General features: G+C 42.2%; 1 protein-coding gene across 1 annotated transcript in view; it reads right to left on the bottom strand.

Annotated features, from left to right (window-relative positions):
* Positions 1–15,749: 15,749 nt before the first annotated feature.
* rhpn2 (rhophilin, Rho GTPase binding protein 2) overlaps positions 15,750–20,152 on the bottom strand; it is a 41,875-nt gene continuing 37,472 nt past the window's right edge. The window contains exons 13-15 of the mRNA XM_074667062.1: positions 19,807–19,953; positions 18,671–18,826; positions 15,750–18,350 (exon numbers count right to left, since the gene is read on the bottom strand). Of these exons, the coding sequence (XP_074523163.1) occupies positions 18,090–18,350; positions 18,671–18,826; positions 19,807–19,953 (564 nt within the window). The 3' untranslated portion in view covers positions 15,750–18,089. The remainder of the gene's footprint in view (positions 18,351–18,670; positions 18,827–19,806; positions 19,954–20,152) is intronic.

Below are 20,152 nucleotides of genomic sequence, written 5' to 3'. Positions count from 1 at the left end.
TACGAAGATGGCGGTGTCTACTTCTGATAACCAACTTTCCAATGCCGTAAATGTCTTTTATATGATCACACTTGTGAAATACTTTTTTAAGCTACAGGTTTCACTGAAAACCCTGTAGATCGACTTTTATTAAAGTTTCAATAGTGAATATTCAGTGTCACTGACTCGCCAAGGTCTGAAGAGGAAAGACTGCAGGCCAGAAAAAGGCGTCGGGAGGAGCAGAAACTACAGGTAAGAGGTGATTAAAGTAATTAGACATGTATTTATTTTTTGAAGACTATTGTTAATCCCTCTGCAAATTTCAGGATGTAGAAGATACTCCACTGAAAAAGATGTGCTGAATCCATCTCATCAGGTACTGTTAAAGGTAGAGTTGTTGTACACACATAAATTGTTTTTACCTGCATGCTTTTATTCTCTGTTAGATGACCTTGGGTGACCTGGGATGCCCCTTTAAATATAATATAATATTGTATTTATTATAAAAGTTTAAGAAGTGGGATTTCCAAGATCTTTTTTAGTGTAATTTATCGATTTTCACATTCTATTCCCTCTGTAGGGAAAGGTGACATGACAAGGAAGAATGTATGTGGCCTCCTTACCTCACTGTTTTGTGCCATCTCCAGTGTCTACTTTGAGAATGACCTTTTTTTCTGTACAGGAAAAAGATGCTTTTCTGCATGACACCATAAAGGCAGCCAAATGGTGCCAAGCGCAGTCATTTCAAGGAAGATATTCCCTGCCTGATGTTGTAGAGATGGATGAAGGAGAGCAAAAGGAAACACTCAAAGAACTCCAAAACTGTGACTTCATGAGTGAAGGTGAAGAGAGAGTCATGGAAATGAGGGAGCGTTTCATGTTCTATTTTGAGTTGCGCGTGGACTATGATACATTTTATGCAGAAATTATGGATGTTCAAAACTTAAAGGTCTGTGTGTGTTTTGAGGAGAAATAAATCCAGTGTTTGCCATTTCTGTTTCTTGAAAATTTTTGGTCTATATTATGGGTGTTGCATTACAATGCTACAGTCATTTCAATCTCTGAGAGCCTTTCAAATGTGCCTGTGGGACAATGGTTAGACATCTAGCCTGGGGAAGGGGGTTTTATTTGCCACTTTTAATGACCTGAGACCATGCAGTCCTTGAATTATGTGTGAACTGAGCTGAAATACAGTTTGAAGGCCACAGCAATTATTACATAAACAATATCTTGGTGGAACCTGGGGTTAAATATAGGATATATGTAATATTGTTATATAATGTTATATAATAATACCAGTAAAGCATTAGTTAATAAATGACAGGTACATTTGATAAGTTGAACTTAATTTCCAAGAGACAACTAATGTTACACTCAGCAGTTTTGTTCAGTCTGCCTTTATTGTTCTCTTAGTCATATATAGGGGAGGATTTTTTTTATTTTTATTTAAAAAAAAAACAACATAAACCAAGGGTGTACATATTCTAAAATCAAAATAACTAATCTCCCAAGTTATAAAAAATATACATGGTGAGCCTTAATTTAATCATCTCAGGATACACTCCCAAATCCTGTATGTGGCGGTATTACGTACGTGGAAACTTGTAAAATGTGCAGCCCAGGTGGCATGTGACAGTGCTCACCGAGGAGCATAGAAAGTGGCTGTTTTCCAAACAGCCTACTACACTAGCAGTGCCTACTATTTGGGCTGAAATTCAGTATGTAGTAGTTAGTATGCGAAAACTGGCAAAATCTGCAGTATGCCAAAAATTCCCGGATGCCCTACTGATCCAGAAAAATTTCTCAGTATACAACGGACCAGTCTACCTGGCAAATTGTTTCCCACAATGCACGGCGCTAACGCTGCAGGCGCCGCATTGGCTGCTGGAGCGCAAGAAATACAGCAGCCATCTTTGTCCGGTCAACGTAGTTTGTCACACAAACGGAAGCAATCAAGACATCAAGATGCCAGAACACTGCTGCGTAGCCCTGCAAGAATCAGCAAACAATCGAAAACAGGGCTCAGGGGATTACTATCTCACTTCCCTCCACGTCAGACAGTTCACGCCTCCACATCGTCCATTAGTTTCTGATAATGAACACTTCGTTGGGCATTATCCCTTACATACAGTACATTCTTTTCAAGTATAATGCTTCTTTATTTCAGCCAAAAAAGGGAAGAACTTTGTCTAACTCCAGAAAAGCTGAAGAGAGCCTGTCTGTGACCCCTCAGGATGACCTGGAAGCTTCAGCTTCACAGCCACCTCAAGTCTAATGATGTGAGTGTTTTATTTTAAACAACTTATCAAAATGGTCCTAGTCATGACATATTCTGTCTTGTTTTGTGCCACTTCTATTAACAAATATAACAAACTCACAAATTAACCCATACTAACTTAATTAAACATGTTTAACATGCATTCCTTGCATACACAGACACCAAAGCAAATGCACACATTGTGCTGGCAGTGGCTTTGGTGATGATTATAAGGAAGAGTGTGGGCCAAACTCCAGTGGTGTCAAAGTAATCTGTTTGAAGTGAAACATCACTCAATCCATGTTCATCCCTCTTCCTACTAGGATCATAGCTATGCCTTGCTAACTTCTCCAACCACTCTTTAAGACCAGACTTAATGAAGCTTTGGCAAGAGTGGGAAGTCGAGTGAGAAAAGAAGAATGCCATGGCTCGAGAATAAAGTGTAAAGACCACAGTGGAGAGTCTTATGGGGGATTCAAGAGAAAAGAACCTTATTAATGAAGAGCTCAAAGAGAGGCTTGAATTCTACTCAGGTAAAATGAAATTAGCACTTTGAAAGATTTTTTTTCTCTCTCTCTCTACAGAATCTGCATGCATCTGTTTCTAGCCCTGACAATCACCATGTGTGATCAGGGTGGAAGTGGGTAAATACTGAAATGATCATATTACTTCTAACTTATCCCTGATTGGTGGAATTGGTGGTGTTACAACTCTCCCCATGTTACAGCTATATCCAGTCTCCTCAACATCGCATTCAGACTCTCTTTATTAAACTGCTTCGTTATTATTTAAAGGGAATTAACATTTTTTTTCTAGTACAATTTCAGATCTTCAAATATACTTCATGGAAAAGCAGGGCTATGGGTACACTAAGGAATACAGATACTTCGCCCAAACACTCCACCTCCATGGTCCAAAGGCATACAAACACCTTAGAGAGACTCTGAATTTCCCCCTCCCTGATCCACATATATTTCAAAGGTAGTCTCAATGCTTTTTACTTTAATTTTTAGAAATTTCTGTTGCATTTCTGTTGGTTCATTGTTTGCAGTTTGCTGTTGCCTGAGTCTTGTGTGTTCCCGTGCCTCTTGGTTCTCCTGTCAGTTTTCTAGTGTTTTTGATTTGGAGTTTTTGGATTTTGAGTTTAGTTAAAATTAAGGTTTTTTAGTTTCTATCTGCATTCGGGTCCACCACCTCTTTTGTTCCTGGGATTTTCCTGACAGATTTGTTATTAACATTAACACACTGATGCTGATGATTCCTGAACTGCTCCAAGTTCAGCGGTATGTACTGACCTACAGGTTTACTCAGGATCACTTGGAGCTCCCCGTAGTGGCGTTTCTTGTCTGTGTCAAGGCCATTAAAAAACTGCAGGCTTGATAACGTAGTTCCTACTCAAATGAAAAGAGATGTATCTGGGTTTTAAACTTCTAATAAGAGAAAAAGTTTCTTTTACATCACAACATCAGTCACGTGGTAGAAAAACCATATGATCCCAAGCCACGCCAGTTCTGAGCCACTTTATGAGGTTTATGAGGCATCACACATCCGTATAAAGGGGCAGGCGAAAGGGGACGAGCTAAAACTTAACCCCTGAGTGATTTTTAATATCTAACAGCACAGGCGTTAATTAAATTTATTACAAAAGAAACAAAAAAATGATTTTATGAACAAAGTGTTATATTTTAGACTTAAACTATTACACTATGGCTCTTACATACCCCGCCCCTAAAGGGCTAGTTATACTTTTGCCTGGTTCTGTTCACAGGTGGCGCGAGCACCTCAATAGAGCGTAGTGGCATTTATGCTTGGCGCATTCTCCATTGTAATATTCACCGCAAAGACAGGGAGGGGTAGAGAAAAAAATGTTACAGAAAGCAGTATATGCAATCAAAAGACAAAGAAGTGAAGTCACATGGACCAAACATAGGGACCAAACAATGGCAGCACAAAAGTTACGAATGGAGGAGGAATTATTATGTTTACTGTTGTTGAGCAGTCAAGAGCAGCGCTGGAGAAGAAGGTGGTCTGTCTGCCTGTTGCATGCAGCGAGGCATCTGGATGGGGAACACACCCAGCTCGTGAAACCCATGCGGGCTGTAGATGAGGAAATGCACTTTAGCCACTTTTGCATGTCTGCACACCGCTTCGATGACCTGCTGCATGGGATCAAGCCGTTCCTGCAGCACGAAAGGATCCATCGTTGTCCGGTCAGTTTACAGGAAAGACTGAAAATCTAGAAGCGCCACTCACGGCTCTTGCGACACGTTTGCAAATTTTGGAGGTACACGACAGCGCGCCCAACTGTCGCGAGGTAGGCGTTGACGTCATTCGCACGTGCACCTCGCGACCACGCGACTGCGTCAAGCATAAACTTAGGCTTAACGGTTAAACAGGCTGATTAAACCATTACCAATGAACTTAAATACCAAGAGCCATTGACAGCCATAACCAAATATTGTCAAGTACAAAGCAGACTGAACCATCGCAAAACTTGAAAAAACAATATCAAATTCTCATCCATCATTCTGTTTTTTTGTCATTTGTCTTGTTGACCTTCTGTGTTCACATTGCTTCTTGTAGCAAACTGTTTATTTACAGCTCTTTCCAGGATGCTGGTTTTAGTCTGGAGCTGTACTCGATGCACAGTTCCACTGGAGTCAGGCAGGGTATGAATTGCTCTTCCCATTGCCCAGCTGTTTCAGAGCAATGAACCATCAACGACTAGCACCACATCTCCGGACTGGAAATTCCTCCGGGGCATGGTCCATTTCTGTCTCTCTTGAAGAAGCAGAAGATATTTGTGGGTCCGTATCCGAATAAAACCATGAGATATTGAACTTGCCTCCATCGTCTTTTGGCATACTGATCATCCTTGCTGAAGGTACCAGGTGGCATGTTGGGCTGTACTTTCATCAGCAGTAAATGATTGGGTGTTAAGGGCTCAGTGTCAAGCGGGTCATCTGAGATGTTGGTGATTGGTCGTCCATTAATTATGCTTTCAACTTCTGACAAGAGGGTTTGGAGACTATCATCTGTGAGAGTCTGCTCTTTCATGAGTGCACCAAGAATCCTCCGTACAGTACGTATTTGGCGCTCCCATACTCCTTGATGGGGCGCTGCTGGGGTATTGAAGATCCATTTTATGCCTTTCTATTGCATAGCCTTTTCAATGTTCAACTGGTTCAGGTCAGAAATAGGCTCTCACAACTCTTTTTCTGCACCAACAAAATTGGTGCCATTATCAGAACGCATGATGGCAACTTGTCCTCTCCTGCTTATAAAGCGGCGCAGTGTGCTGATGCAGGAACTGGTGTCGAGACCGTCTGCCACTTAAGCTGCGTTTCCACCAAGCAGTCCGGGTCGGTTCAGTACGGTTTGGGACGGTTTGGGACAGTTAAGTCTCATCCCGTTTGCGTTTCCACCGCAACCTGTGCCCTCTCGTGGTGGGCGGCATGTAAGCTAGATGCCGGAAGCCGCAGCTGGTAAACAATAGCGCGACGCCGTAGCAGCTTACCCCACTATTAAATCCAACAAAGAAGAAAACGCGACACAGTAAACAAAGAGCACGGATGGAAGACATGCAGCATTTCGTCCTCTGTGATTTTCATGTAACTCTCTGTTACAAAGTGCAATCAAGCTTTGTCTCAGAGAAGACTGTGTGCCGCCAGGAGAAATGCAGCCGCTGTCGGGGTAGGTGACAATTCTTTTGACCAATCAACCGTCTGCAGTGTGTTGCTCCACCTCCCGAGAGCGGATCGGTTCAGTCTGGCACCCATACGAAAGGGTCCCAAAAAAGTGGGACGGCTCGTCTCGGTTTTTAGGGATCCGTCCCGGGTTGAGTCAGTGGAAACGCCGCTAAAAGCGCACCGTACCGAGACGAACCGACCCGGACTGCTTGGTGGAAACGCGGCTTTATATATGAACTGCCCTAATAGAGAGACAGGTAAACTGCACACCATACCTTTTGACAGTGCCCCGGCCCCGTTTAACATCAAAGGGTCCACAGTAATTGACTCCTGCGTTTGAAAAGGGTGGCTGGTCGGATAAGAGATTTGCCATTTTCTGTTGTCCAACTTGGCCACACAGTTGCCTGCAGATGGTGCATGCAGATATGAGCTTGCGGATGGCTGAGGTCGCTTGAGGAATCCAAAATTTTTGTCTGAGCTGTGACAATATATAGTTGCGTCCACAGTGTCCAACCTTTTCATGGATATCATGCAAGATGAGATTAACAACTCTTGAATGCTTTGAGAGGATTGCTGGATGTTTTGTATCCTCTGGCATCGCAGACTTGTCCAGTCGTCCTCCAGCTCTCATGAAGCTTATACATTTGACTATTTCTCTTGGCAGACAGATTATGATAAGAGCCTTCATTTCCTTGGGAAACCACTGCTTCTGACTGTACCTGACGATTTCTGTTTCTGCAGCCTTCAGATCATCCAAGGTAAGTGTTTTCTTTTTCATATCAGACTTGTACTTCTCCATTTGTTGCTGCACATGCACCCTCTGTTTCTCCAGGTCTTCCTCAAACTGACTGATGGAGCATTGTAACTCCCTTCTTTTGTCCTTCAAATGCATCAGTGTTTCCTTGGTCCTCAAAATCCATGCCACTGCTCTTTTTAGCCTGTCCCAACTGGAGTAGTACTTAAACAGTTTGTCCACAGGGTCCGACTTTTCTTCAACTGTTATGGTATTTGCCGTGATACTCTTGACCTCTGGATCATTTAGCAGACTCGGTGTTGCAATATCTGGTCTCAAAGACCATTCACCTACTGGCTGAAGCAAAAACAGCGGTCCATTTACCAACGTTTCATCTTGAATGGACAAGGCTTTACTTAAGGTTTAACGATGATTGACAGCTGCCGTTCACGTGTATTTTTTTTCGGAGATTGTAAAACATGCGCCTGTGACGGGGTATTTTGGCTTCAAAACCGTACAATGATAAATGGCTGAGCCACACTGTCCGCTCTATATACAGTCTATGGAGCTGACACTTCAGTGCACCTGCCCAACAGACTACACCAAACAGAGCAGCTGACCGGACCAAGATTGCAGCCCCATGGCTCGTCAGCGCCAATAAGTAGTAGCGGTCGATACGGCGTTTACTCTTCATTATGTCTATGGTCTATACGGGTGACAGGTTTTGGTGAGTTACTGTCATCTACTGGAATGAGTTGGCATTACAATTCCAACACAACACTAATGTTAGACGGTCAGTGAGATAGATGTGAAGTGACGCGAAGAAACACCGGTAAATCTTGTCTCTTCAAATCATAAAAGAGATGTTTACTTTTATAAATTCATTAGCACATATAAACCACTAATTCGCTTTTTTAAACCATACCATGATTATACAAAAGTGTTTTTTCCATCAGCGGTAAAAATAAAAATTCCTTCCAGTTTTATTTTCAGTCCACAATTTTGTTGTAAGATTAGAAATCTGGTATGATGACTCCGCTGTGATAAAATAACTTACTAAATAAATCTGCAGCATGCCAAAAATCCCCGGATGTCCTACTGATCCAGAAAAATTCCTCTGTATGCAACAGACCAGTCTACCTGGCAAACTGTTTTCCATAATGCACAGCACTTACCCTGTTTGTCAATGTAAGTGGCAGGTTTCAGTGAATTACGGTCATCTATTGGAAATGAGTTGGCATTATTACAACAGCACAAAAATATTTATGTTAAGACAATCCGTGAGAAAGAAGTGAAGTGATGCGAAGAATCACGGGTAAATCTTGTCACCTCCAGTCGTAAAAGAAGTGTTTACTTAAAGCCCACATAAACCACTAATTCACTTTTTTAAACCACACAGTGATTATACAGAAGTGTGTTTTTCATCAGCTGTTAAAATAAAAATCCCTTCCAAATTTATTTTCAGTAAATGATTTTATTTTAAGATTAGAAATCTTGTACGATGACTCAGCTTTGATATAATAACTATATAATTAAAAGGCCAAGATCTACCTTGAGTTTGCACATTCATATGTAGTATGTAATAGGTTGTTAAACCACATACTACACTAGCAGTGCCAACTAATTTGACTAAAATTCAGTACATATTAGTGAGTATGCAAAAACTTGCAAAATCTGCAGTATGCCAAAAATCCCCGGATGTCCTACTGATCCAGGAAAATTCCTCTGTATGCAACGGACCACTCTATCTGGCATACTGTTTCCGTGAATTACTGCCATCTTCTGGAATGAGTGGGCAGTAAAATTACAACACAACACTAATGTTAGACAGTCTGTGTGATAGAAGTGAAATTATGTAAAGAAACACCAGTAAGACGTGTCACTTCAAGACATAAAAAGGTGTTTACTTTTATAAATTCATTAGCCCACATAAACCAGTAATTCACTTTTTAAGCCATAAGTGGATTATACAGAAGTGTTTTTCCATCAGTTATAAAGAAAAATAAAATTCCTTCCAGATTTATTTTCAGTAAATGATATAACTTTTGGTGTAAGATTAGAAATCCAGTATGATGATTCTGTGTCATATGATTAACAAAATAACAAAAATTCCAAGATCTGCCCATAGATTGTTTTGTACATTTATAATAAAGGCAAATAAAACATCATCCGTAGCTCCGCTTCTGAAACCATAGTAGTATACAACAAAACAGACCCAACAGATCAGTCATACTACATACTACAAGCAAAAGCAGTAGCTGGTATCTAGTGCCTACTACATACTACATGTGAATGTAATATATAGCAGGTAGTTTGGAAAACAGCCAGAGTCTGTGCAGTAGAGACTGTAAGGGATTCTGGGAGAATCTGAGTGGAGCCGGGTGACAAAAATAATAATTATTTTCCTTAGAGAGTCTTATCACTTCTTGATTCTTCCTCCCGACATGTTTTACAGTCCCCGGGAAAAAAAAAATACACAAGGACGGCAGCAGTCAATCATTGGTAAACGTGATGTATAACCTTGTTTAATTTTGTATAACTAATGAAAACGAAACTCTTCAGAAAAAAGGACTTGAATACAACGCAGCCAAATATCTTCAAATCACCACAGCACATGGGAAACATTTCTACGAGGTGTATTGATTTTTTAAAGTTTGACCACAGCCCATCTGGAATGACTGGAGAGTCAGATTTTTTTTACCTATACTGCTGCCAGTCACCAGGGGGAGCAGCTTTCATAGCGACCTCACTTTGAGCTGAGCAAGATGACGTCCATTTATTTTACAATGGCTGTGTCCGAAATGGCACACTAACGTACTACATACTACATGGTTGTTGTGTATATACTGTATACTACGTACTACAAGTATGATTAGAGTACCAACAGTTTACACTGTAGTATACTACTCAGTTTCTCATGATGCATTTCAAAACCTCCGACAACAAAAATTGAAAGCACATATAAGTCTATGGAAGCACACCAGGCTATCAAATATCTCTGTGGATTCGCCACATTTGAAAGATTTAAGAACATTTTAGGCGAGAAAGTCATCATGTAGAAAACCAAAATGTGGTCATTTGGGCCACAAAACGCACGGATACAAATTTAATTCAGACATTTCGGACATTCTGTTATGCCAATATGCTATCGAAGAAACTTTCGGTTGGCTCCAAAACAAGGGCCCAATTTACAAAAGCGTTGAAGAACTTAAAGGACATAATAAAAGCTGCTTTTATTTTGAAAACGGGAAGTTTGCTAGTGGCTCATCTTAAGCTAACACCGGTCTCAAGACGAATTCATCACTCTTCAGAAAATTAAAATATGTTTACTGCTCGCAGACACCAATGACGATCAGTCGAGTAGAGGTAAGTCCATTTTAGTTACTTCTCATCTTGTCATCTCATTCACTATTTATGTTTTCTATGATGCCACAGCTATGCTAGTTAACCACATTTTAATTTTATAGCAAGGTTGAATGATTTAAGGATGATTTAATATAGATGTAATAAATAATTACAATATTATTTTTCAACACAAGATAAATATTTTTAAAAAATGTCAGCGTTGAACCCCAAATCCTTAGGTTGACATATGTAGGTGTAGTTTAGAACATGATTATCATCATTGGAGTATGTGTGTGTGTGTGTGTGTGTGTGTGTGTGTGTGTGTGTGTGTGTGTGTGTGTGTTTGTGTGATTTTCACCAGTGTTACAATACAAAACATCATTCATGCTTCTGAGTGGCATGGAGACGTTCAGACACATGAACAATTGACTATATACAAACTGTGTACAATTTTTTAACAACATAAATACCAATAAATATTTCAATTAATACACAAATAACAACAGTTGAAAAATGTAAATACCAATAAATAGTTTAATAAATAATTAAGAATAATATCTGATGGCATGTTTTCTCTACAGGTTGATGTGAGAGGACCATACAGCAGAGTAAACCCCAGTGTTCCCCTACGAAGTTCACCTGTATTTCGAGGGAGGTGACCTCAGGAAGGACTTTAGGCTGTCCAGACCAACCCTGGACAACCTGATAAACATCCTGGGAAACACAGACCATGGATGGGGCAGAGCACTTGAAGTTCTTGTCTTTGTCTATTGGTTGGCAAGCGCAACATCCTACCGGATTGCCTCAGAGGCTTTTGGCATTCCCCAGAGCACATGCCACGACATGGTCCACAAGACCAGCAAGGCCATCCAGGGCATTTTTCGGAGGGCCGTGTGCTTCCCCAATATGGATGAGCTGGAGGCAATTGGGGCTGGGTTTGCTCGTCTCTCCGGTTCCCTAGCATTTAGGAAGGTGGCAGGGAGCATTGATGGGTGCCATGTGCGTATCGTGCCACCTGGAAGGTTTCCTGCTGATTATTTCAATAGGAAACTCTTCCACTCCATACAGTTCCAGGCAATTTGTGACCACACAGGCCGCTTTTTGGACATTGTTGTGGGCTTTCGGCAGTGTCCATGATGCCCCAGTCCTGAAAAGCAGCCCTTTTTAGCTCCACCAGCTCTATCCACCTCCAGGTTGGCATCTTATTGGAGACGGCGGATACCCATGCCTGTCGCAGCTAATAGTACTGCTCACACCACTTCGAGATCCTGTCCGGAATGCTGTGGAGGGCAGGTTTAACGCCAGGCTGTCCAGGGCCAGGTGTGTGGTGGAGAGGGCCTTCGGTGTCCTGAAGACCAGGTGGACATCCATCTTTTTGAAGGCCCTGGAGGTGAAGGTGGACTTTATGCCAGAGGTCATTGTTGCCTGCCTTTTTCTCCACAACCTCTGCATCACAAATGGAGACATTTGTGAGCCAGAGGATGTGGTGGAAGATGATGATGATGGAGTGGACTTGGAGGCTCCTGTGCCAGTCCAACAATCTAGGGATGGTCTCAGAGACCGCCTTTCCGCTGCAGTGTCTGCCCCAGACAACACCCTGCATGAACTGCAAGACCATGATTATTGTTAAATCTACTGTGAGTGAAGTTTTGATCAATGCCTGTAAATAAGTTTGTTCCAGTTATTCCTTACAATCTCTGTAAATAGTTTGTTCATTTCTGCATTTTTTTTCTGTTTATAACTTTTAGCTGTTTCATAATTAAAACTGTATATAACTGTATTGAGTTACTGTACATAACACTGAAAACATGATGAACAAAACTGAAGATTTCATGAAAATTCTTTATTTTACACAAACAATAAAACTATTTAAAAAAATTTCCAAAAGCCCCAAAAATTGCTCCTCTCTTGCTCTACCCTCTGCCTCTCTCGCCTCTCTCTCTCTCCTCTCCTCCCTGGCCCTGCTCTCCATCCACTCTCTCCACTCTTGCTCTCCTTCACCGTTCTTCCTCTCTCTCCTTCATCTCCCTCAAAAACTATCATTTCCATCTCTCTCTTCCTTCTCCCCCTGCCCTCTTCTGGAGGAGAGACAGAGCTGCTGCCACAGGTTCTGCCATGGCTGAGATGAGATTTGGCAGGGTTATACTGGGCCTTTGCCCCATCACCCCATCCATGGCCTGAAACCACTTCCAGGAGGCAGCAGTTGTCTCTTTTCCCTCTGTGCTGACACCTGTCCTGGGGGCCTTCAGTTCCTACCAAACAGCACAGAGGTTATTAGTTAATGATCATTGGGGCCACATGTAAAGTGTGTTTTTATATTGTGGATAAACTAAAAGACTAACTAACCTTCTATTTTTGTTTGAGGTTTTCCCATTTTTTTGTAACCCACCCTGCCTCCACCTTGCCCTCCAGCACCTGGGCCTTGATGAAAATTCTAAACATAGATTGAATCAGAAAAAAATAGTCTTTGTTACAACAATTCTTTTCAGTTGCTAATGAGAAAAGTCAACCAAAAGTGTGACCTTATGCTGACCAGAAGTCTTATCTCACTGATCTGTTAATTATTTTACAACAGAGTAAAATAGAAAACGTGTGTGACATGAGTTTATTTCTTACTCAAAACCCTTTTGGGCTGCATTTCTGCGCCCCGTGAAAAGCTCCTCATTTTGTGAGCGCCACTTTATGAGGCGTTCCGTGTCCTCATCAGTCCCTTGGGAGAAATAACAGTCCAGCATTATCCATCTGTCCAGCATTAATAGAGTTACACCGTTAACTGTTAGTTTGATTATCATAGCAGTCCACTTCAGAGTCAAAGCCCCCTACACAACGATATTTAAAATGAGCTCTTTGCAGATCGTGGCCAGGAAATGTGCTTGGTAACTAACCATAATATAGCCTTCGTGAAATACGATCAAAACAGCTGCATAATTCATGTGGTAATTTGAGGCCGGCACTCCTCGTGCAGATATTAGCAAGATTATGCAAATCATTTCAATTGTAGCTTCAGGCTGGAAGAGGTAGCTGCTTCTTCTTCTGTATGCAAAGGGAGCTGCTGCAACTAGCTGCCAACAGGCAGTAGAACGTAGTGAGTCATCTGACAAATTTAAGACGTTGGTCAGAAATCACCTACTTCTCAAATCCGTGGGTGAGAAGGACGACTATTTTACCACATAGAATTATAACACCAGATACTTACATTTATGTTTCATGCTTGCCTTTATATCTTCCCTCCGGAGTTCCGCTTGTCTCGGCAATCTCCTCCATTTTCGCTTGCAATGCAATATGGGGCTCGCAATGCATTATGGGGCGTGTCAGTGCGAGTAGTATGCCCACCTCCCATACTTAATTTTTTTTCCAATATCGTATACATCCAGGTATTTCTTGCGCACGCAATTTTTTCATTAATATTTGATGTGAACGCACTACATACTATTTTTGACGTCACACTTAGTATGAGTAGTACGTTAGTATGCCATTTCGGACACAGCCAATCTATGGGCTCGAGCATAGACTGTATACAACATGGCCGTAGTCTCCCTGACATCACCCGTCTGTTTCCGAAATGGAAAATGAAGCACATCGGCTATGGTGGCGGTTTTTGGTAGTGGCAAGGGCTTCGGGAACAGCTATAGGGCACCTGTCGGTCACGGACCCTGAGCTTTAGCTCTGATTGGGCAAGCTTGCTATCTTAATATCCTCTGAACAGCCATGTTACAAAAAATTCCACTCCCTGTACAGTGTGTGTCGATAGTAAAGTTAGCGACTCAGACAGGAGACATTTTTTGAACCAGGCTGTAAAAAGGTTAGAAACAGCTTTTTTTTAGCTCGGTGCGTACGTGACTTCTGGTACTTCCGGAGCCAGCCTCAAGCGGACACTTGAGAAACAGCAGATTTTGGCACTTTCACATTGTCTCACATTCTTTGACCAGAGGTTGCCACTTGGGCTCGAGACAAGGAGCGATGGCGGCTGCAGCACTATCTACAGTCCGGACATTAATATCTAAAGGAGGTACCTGACCTCCCCTCCTGACGTGGGAACAGCTGCCCCCTGCTCTGGCTGTCTTCATCACCTGCAGCCCTAAACGGGAATGACACCCTCCCTCCCATAAAGTGCAAGTTGTAATTCGGAGTACATCGATCTGGTACGAGTTCACAGGTTGGAAGTTACAAGTTTGACTGCCGTTCCAGTGCACCTTTACAATTACTGGTGGGAAAAACACGAGTTTTTGGTGGCCTGGAACGCAGCATAATAAACACATAAATACTGGATGCCTGGAGCGCCGCGCAGCGCAGGGCAGCGCCCATAACAGCTGGGTGTACTTTTTATTTCCTTTCTTCATTTATTAATTTTATCAATTTACAAAATCCTCCTGTGGACAAGTGTTGTAAATTAGCACCTGTGCTAAATCACTTAAAATAATCACATGTTCCCACAGGATTCCCACCCAGGACAATGTACTTACTTGGTGACTTAGTATATTAAGCTTGCCTGGCCCTGCCAAAACTTCAGCACATTCGGTCCATGCCTTCTCCTCTCTGTTGGTGTCCCTATAGAAAGGATGTCTTGTGTCCTGCAGAATTCAGAAATTTTCTACCTTCAAAATTACCTTTTCTTAGTCCAAACCGTCAGATTTTCTCTGGATCTGACCTGCTGACGGCTTCTGGCCATGTGTCAGTGATGTAATTTGATAAACAAAGTTGAGATTTACGATCAGGAGCCAGAACGTGGTGCTTCATTTTGATATGGCTGGATATTGTGATCGTTTTAGTGTCTGTTTTTCGGTGATCTGCTCTGCAGAGATTGTCACGTTTCTGCCGCGCGCTTTGGCAATGATAGACATGCGCCGTGTGTTTAAGATACGGGAACAATACAATAGCAGATAAGTTAAAAGAAAGGTGCGTAACAAAGGATTCTTCCAATTTTATTTATTTTTATTTTTTTGACTCTTTCATTATTTTCAACAGTTTAAGGTAAGTTTTATATTCATGTAGAAAAACAACAAATTCAGGGAGAGATTTCAGGGTCCCGCTTTGGAAAACAGCCATTTCTTTTCTTGGCCCATTCTGGAGTCACAAGTGATACTGCTGGTATACATACTCGAACTGCGCATGCGCAAAGGAATACTCAGTGCTCAAAGCACCGTCTCTGACTGTCAGTAGGGACGAAATGGGACATAGAAACACAGATATCTCACACAGGCGGTTGGATTAAGACAGGCCCATTGTGTGAATTTAACCACAGGTTGCTTTCCTTTGTTTCAAGATGACAGATTAGGACTTCATGTGCTAATCAGCCAGACTTTAACAGTTAAAAATGTGATGTCTTGTTGTGTTAACTCACTGAGAGCCAGGGTCTGACTTTAATCCACTCACTCCCAGCCCACTGGTTTGATTCCCATGCTGGGCAAGAGCCTCTGTGTAGAGTTAGCATGTTCTCCCCATGCTTGTGCAGGTCAGCTCAGCTCAACTTCAGCTCCCTCCTACAGTCTAACAACATGCTCGGGTCGATCAGCGACTCCAAATTGTCCATAGGTGTGAGCCTGCATTAATGCTTGTTCCCCCTGTCTCTGCATGTTAGACCTGTGATAACAAGGCGACCTAACCAGGGTGTAATCCACCTCACAACCAATGAAAGCTAAGATAGGCTCCAGGATAAGCAGGAAAAGACAAAGGTTGGATGGATGGACTTAGATGAAGCACCAATAAAAAATGAGCTGTCAATAAAAACAGTGGAGATTTCTGACCCCATCTTTTATTGAGATATGCATTTGTATACATGATGCAAAGTTGCATTTACACCACAATTGCTATGCAGCACAAATTACACAGAATTAAGCAAACGTGAAACCTTCAGAAGAACAGGTAACATAACCCTCTGCATGTACACCAAGGTATCAAAGATTAACATGCACCGTGAAATGCATGGAAAGATCTGTTACAGCACAGCCTGTGTACGTACAAACACTCTGTTAGCTCATTCGGTAAAGACTTAATAATGTTAATCATAACCAACATTCCTGTGACAGACTTGGTGATAGATTCCTTCATGATTTAGCACACATGGCACTTAAGACACTGGATAAGGTAAACAAAGACAACAAAGAGCATTACATTTTCTCAGTGTTAATGTCTGAAACATTTAAATTTTAAAAATATCTTGACAAAGAGAAAGTGTACCAGTATATGAGTTCACCAAAGGATTAAGACAGGCTAGTAAAATACATTCCTCCAAGAAACCGACTGAGAAGTCCAACGTGCAAATATTCACAATTTCACCATTCACATAAAGTCCTACAGCTTTACAAGTAAATATTCATATTTTTGTATTTCTTTTTAATTCTATAAATAATTTGATTATCAAATGTGTATAGGAATCTACTTTGTAGATAAAGAGATAGTCCAACACTGCTAAGTGTCAGAAAAAGTGGGATGGGATTATGATTCAGACAAATAGCAAAAACCTGACTGTGGACTTTGATCAAAGTCGGCGTTATCTGACCGGCCGTCACTGGTCTGTCCACGTTTTTCCCTTCTGGAGACAAAACAACCTTTAACTACACTAAAATTCACATTGACAGAGAGACACAGCGCGATCTCTTTTAACAAATGATCAAACAGTCAGAGAGTGAAAGGGGTCAGAACAGGGTGAGATGAGTCAGGATGGTAGATGGTGCTTCAGGCATGACTGGGACATGGAGGCATTTGGTCAGAGGCATAACTAGTACCGAAAGCAAACCTGGGACGTCGCTATTTTTATTTCCACCCCACCCAGTCACGACACTGGGTGGGGTGGAGAGTCATAATCCTTAGAGGCTGTCACACGAATACTAAGTGACATTAATACAAAACTCAGGTATATTCATGATTTTTAGCAGCTTATTGAACATTGCATTTGTCATCTCTCCCCGTACACACAAACTATACAGCCAAACTAGTTATCCCTCAATCATTGTGTAACATGCTGCAACAAGGTTCATATCAACACATCAGTTTAGAACATATATGTACACAACAACCCCAAAATGTGTCAGTATCCACTGATGAGGACAGAATCCTTAACATAAAGAGTATAAAACAGACGTGACAACCTAACCACACAACACACAGCTTCTGCAGTAACACAACTGAGACAGTATGAGACTGTCATGGCCGCGCTCTCTTCCTTCAAATCATCTGAAGTCTCTTCAGGAGAGCACACTGAGATGACCATTTGACTTTTCTCTGTGCAGTGAATATAAATATAAAGGAACTGGAATGTTAGCTGGTGTGCTTTTCCACCAGTGCAGTTGTATTGTGCTGTACACATAGACTGTGTGCAAGAAGTTGACATAGCCTCTTTGTTTGGATTGGAGCCGGTACTGCAGGGCTTTAAAACTGCAGAGGAGATGACTTGACTGATTGCAAAACTTGTTCAGATTGTATTAAACTAGAATCACCTCTCAGGTGATTCATGGCATTTTTAAATACTTCCTCATGAGTTTATGGTCCCTGTCACTGGATTGAAGTATCTATTAACAAAAGCGTGGAGATTTAGTAAATTTTAGTTTCTTATTAATAAAACCTAAAAGGCAGCAGGGTTTTCTCTGCACAAACATTGACTTAGAGATCATTAAATAATGTGGTCTCCTCTAAGAGATCAAAAACAATGATGGTTGAAACTTGTGTCCTCATAAGGTAGGCAAACATCCCAATAGGTATGTGACAGGGGCTACATCTACTTCTTTGACACTACAGTCTACACCTGTAGGCATACTGGCATAGTCTCTTTGCTGTCGGTGTTCAAACCTGTTTACTGAACCATGTTTGGAAGGTACCAATGTACCAACAAACACACATATAAACAGTATTTGGCACTGCCACTTTCAAAAGTACTAAAGCACGATGCAATGTTACCATTACGCAGGTGACGTAACAGCTACACACACGACTGCTCAGCGCTTTTATCTGGGCACAACAACAGGCAGAGGTGCTGTACCATAACCAGAACAGCTCCAGTGTGGTTACAGCACAGCACCGTACACAGCCATCCAAGGCTTTAAATGCATCCTGCAGGACTGCCTGCAACAGTCTGTAGCCTGCAGACAGCTCAGTAGAGGGCGCTGTCGTTGTTGTAGGAGCTGGAGCTGGGGAAGGTGGGGGTGGGTTTGTTCCAGGGAAGAGCTCCTGAGCGATCAGCTGTTGGGAGGCTGAGGGTGCTGGCGCTCTTCAGCTTGTTCTTCAGGCCCCAGCTGATGAAGGACGACTTCTTGGTCACTTTGCGGGATTTCTTCTCCTCATCATCGTGGGCCAGGCAGATCATGGAGTAGGTCTTGGGCAGGTTTCCACAGAAGGTGGCACTCTTGGTGGGCTGGAGAAAAGATCCACAGAGAGGTGGTCAGAGTTAGTTCAAATAAACAGCTGCCCTGGACACATATCTGGAGTCACTAAGTAAGAGTAACAGTTCTGTTGTAAAGAAATTTCATCCCATTTCTCAACGCTTGGACTGTTAGGCTCATTTTTTTTAGATCGCATCCAAACACCTGCTTCTTATTTCACAAAGCCTTGTGTTTTGAACCATAATTTGTGTGAGCATAAAACACGTCCCATGGGGAAATGATAGACATAATACACTATCGTGTTTTTCACTCAAAGTTTTACTAGACAAAATGTATAGAGTCCATGGCGTACCATTGGTGGGTTGCAGTCCATTATGCTGACAACCTGGATGTCTATCCCCTCCTCATTCACATCCTTCAGCAGCCGCATCACCTCACCCACACCCATCCATTTACAGTCTGTGTCGCCCACACCGATGATGTAGTCTCCCTCTTTCAGACCATCAGCCTGAGGAAAAAAGGAGAGCTCAAGTTAGAGAGAGGGCTGATGAGATGTCCTCATACTGTGGCACACTGAGCAAATATTGACAGCTGAGGGGTTGTTTGAACAGCAGCTGAGGCAGGTTCACCTACTTTCCTTCTACATCCTGGAGGGAGCCAGGATCAGCCGAGAAAACACTGAAGCTGAGCCCCAACAAATCCTTTCTACAGCACGCACATGTGTGTGTGAGACGGGTATTTCATAGCTGTGGGACGTCAGTCTGATCTACACGAGCTCAGCTATTTCTGTCCGTTAAGTTGACCAGAGGTCAACAACAAAGGGGAATCAGTGGGCTCCACAATAAGTCCCGCTGAACACAGAATTAAAAGTTATAAAGAGTTTGGCCCAGTTTGACTTGTGTAATTCTTCTAATCTCTTTCTCTGCACAGCCTGCAGGGTGGAATAAGAGTCTGCTCTTTGTCAGCACCACTTAATGAGCTGTCAGACTTAAAAGGATTCGGAGACTAAATACTCTGCGATTCTTAATTAAATTAGTAGCCAGAGTGGTCATGCAGGGGGAGGGAGAGGCTGCAGACATTCTTTGAGTCTGAGTACTGCTTAGAGTTTCTGAGGATTACTCTAATTTGCACCCTGAAATTCTATAATCAGAAAGAGAGCATGCATCACTCTTCAGTCCTCTCTGTAAATCTGCACTAAGCTTACTGCTGAGCACCACAGGGAAAAGTGCTGAGCATGGAAGATATGAAACATATTCTACTGCTACAAAAATGGTAAGTATGTACTGCAAGTAAGATGTATGTACATCTTTATTTGAGTTTTAAAGAGCCTCCTTTGAGTACTAACACTGTCTTCTCCTGGATAGGAAACTAAAGATCAGGTGAAGCATCAGTCAGGAAAGATGTGACTGAACCCTGACCTCAAAACTGTCATGTATTACCTCTTAAGTTAATGTTTTATTCTTTTTGGAGTGACGTGTGTGTACTCACAGCAGCTGGGCACAGAGGGTCCAGTGAAACCACCTGGACGGGTGTCTCTCCTTTCAGGGTGAAGCCCAGGTCTCTGTCCTCTGGGCGGAGTCGTATAGTTCGTGGGGCTGTCCACCTCTGCTTGGCTGAGAAGACTGACAGAGGACCCTGAGAGGGGACAGTGTGGGGTCAATATGGCTGCTGCTTTAAAGCAGTGAAGACGCTGATATTCAGCAGCACTTCAAAAGTTAAAGGTTTTGATGAAAATATCCTGGGTGGCAGGCATTTAAGCATAATAATCCCTCCTTTTAGACTGGATGCAACATTTAGTATATACCTTTAAAGCTGGACCATTTTCAAGACGTGA

This window comes from Halichoeres trimaculatus, unplaced genomic scaffold (genome assembly GCF_033239565.1).
Source record: "Halichoeres trimaculatus isolate MK-OKI-2021-1 unplaced genomic scaffold, fHalTri1.1 fHalTri1_scaffold_3, whole genome shotgun sequence".
Lineage (NCBI taxonomy): Eukaryota > Metazoa > Chordata > Actinopteri > Labriformes > Labridae > Halichoeres > Halichoeres trimaculatus.
This window is presented reverse-complemented; position numbering and strand designations above follow the sequence as displayed.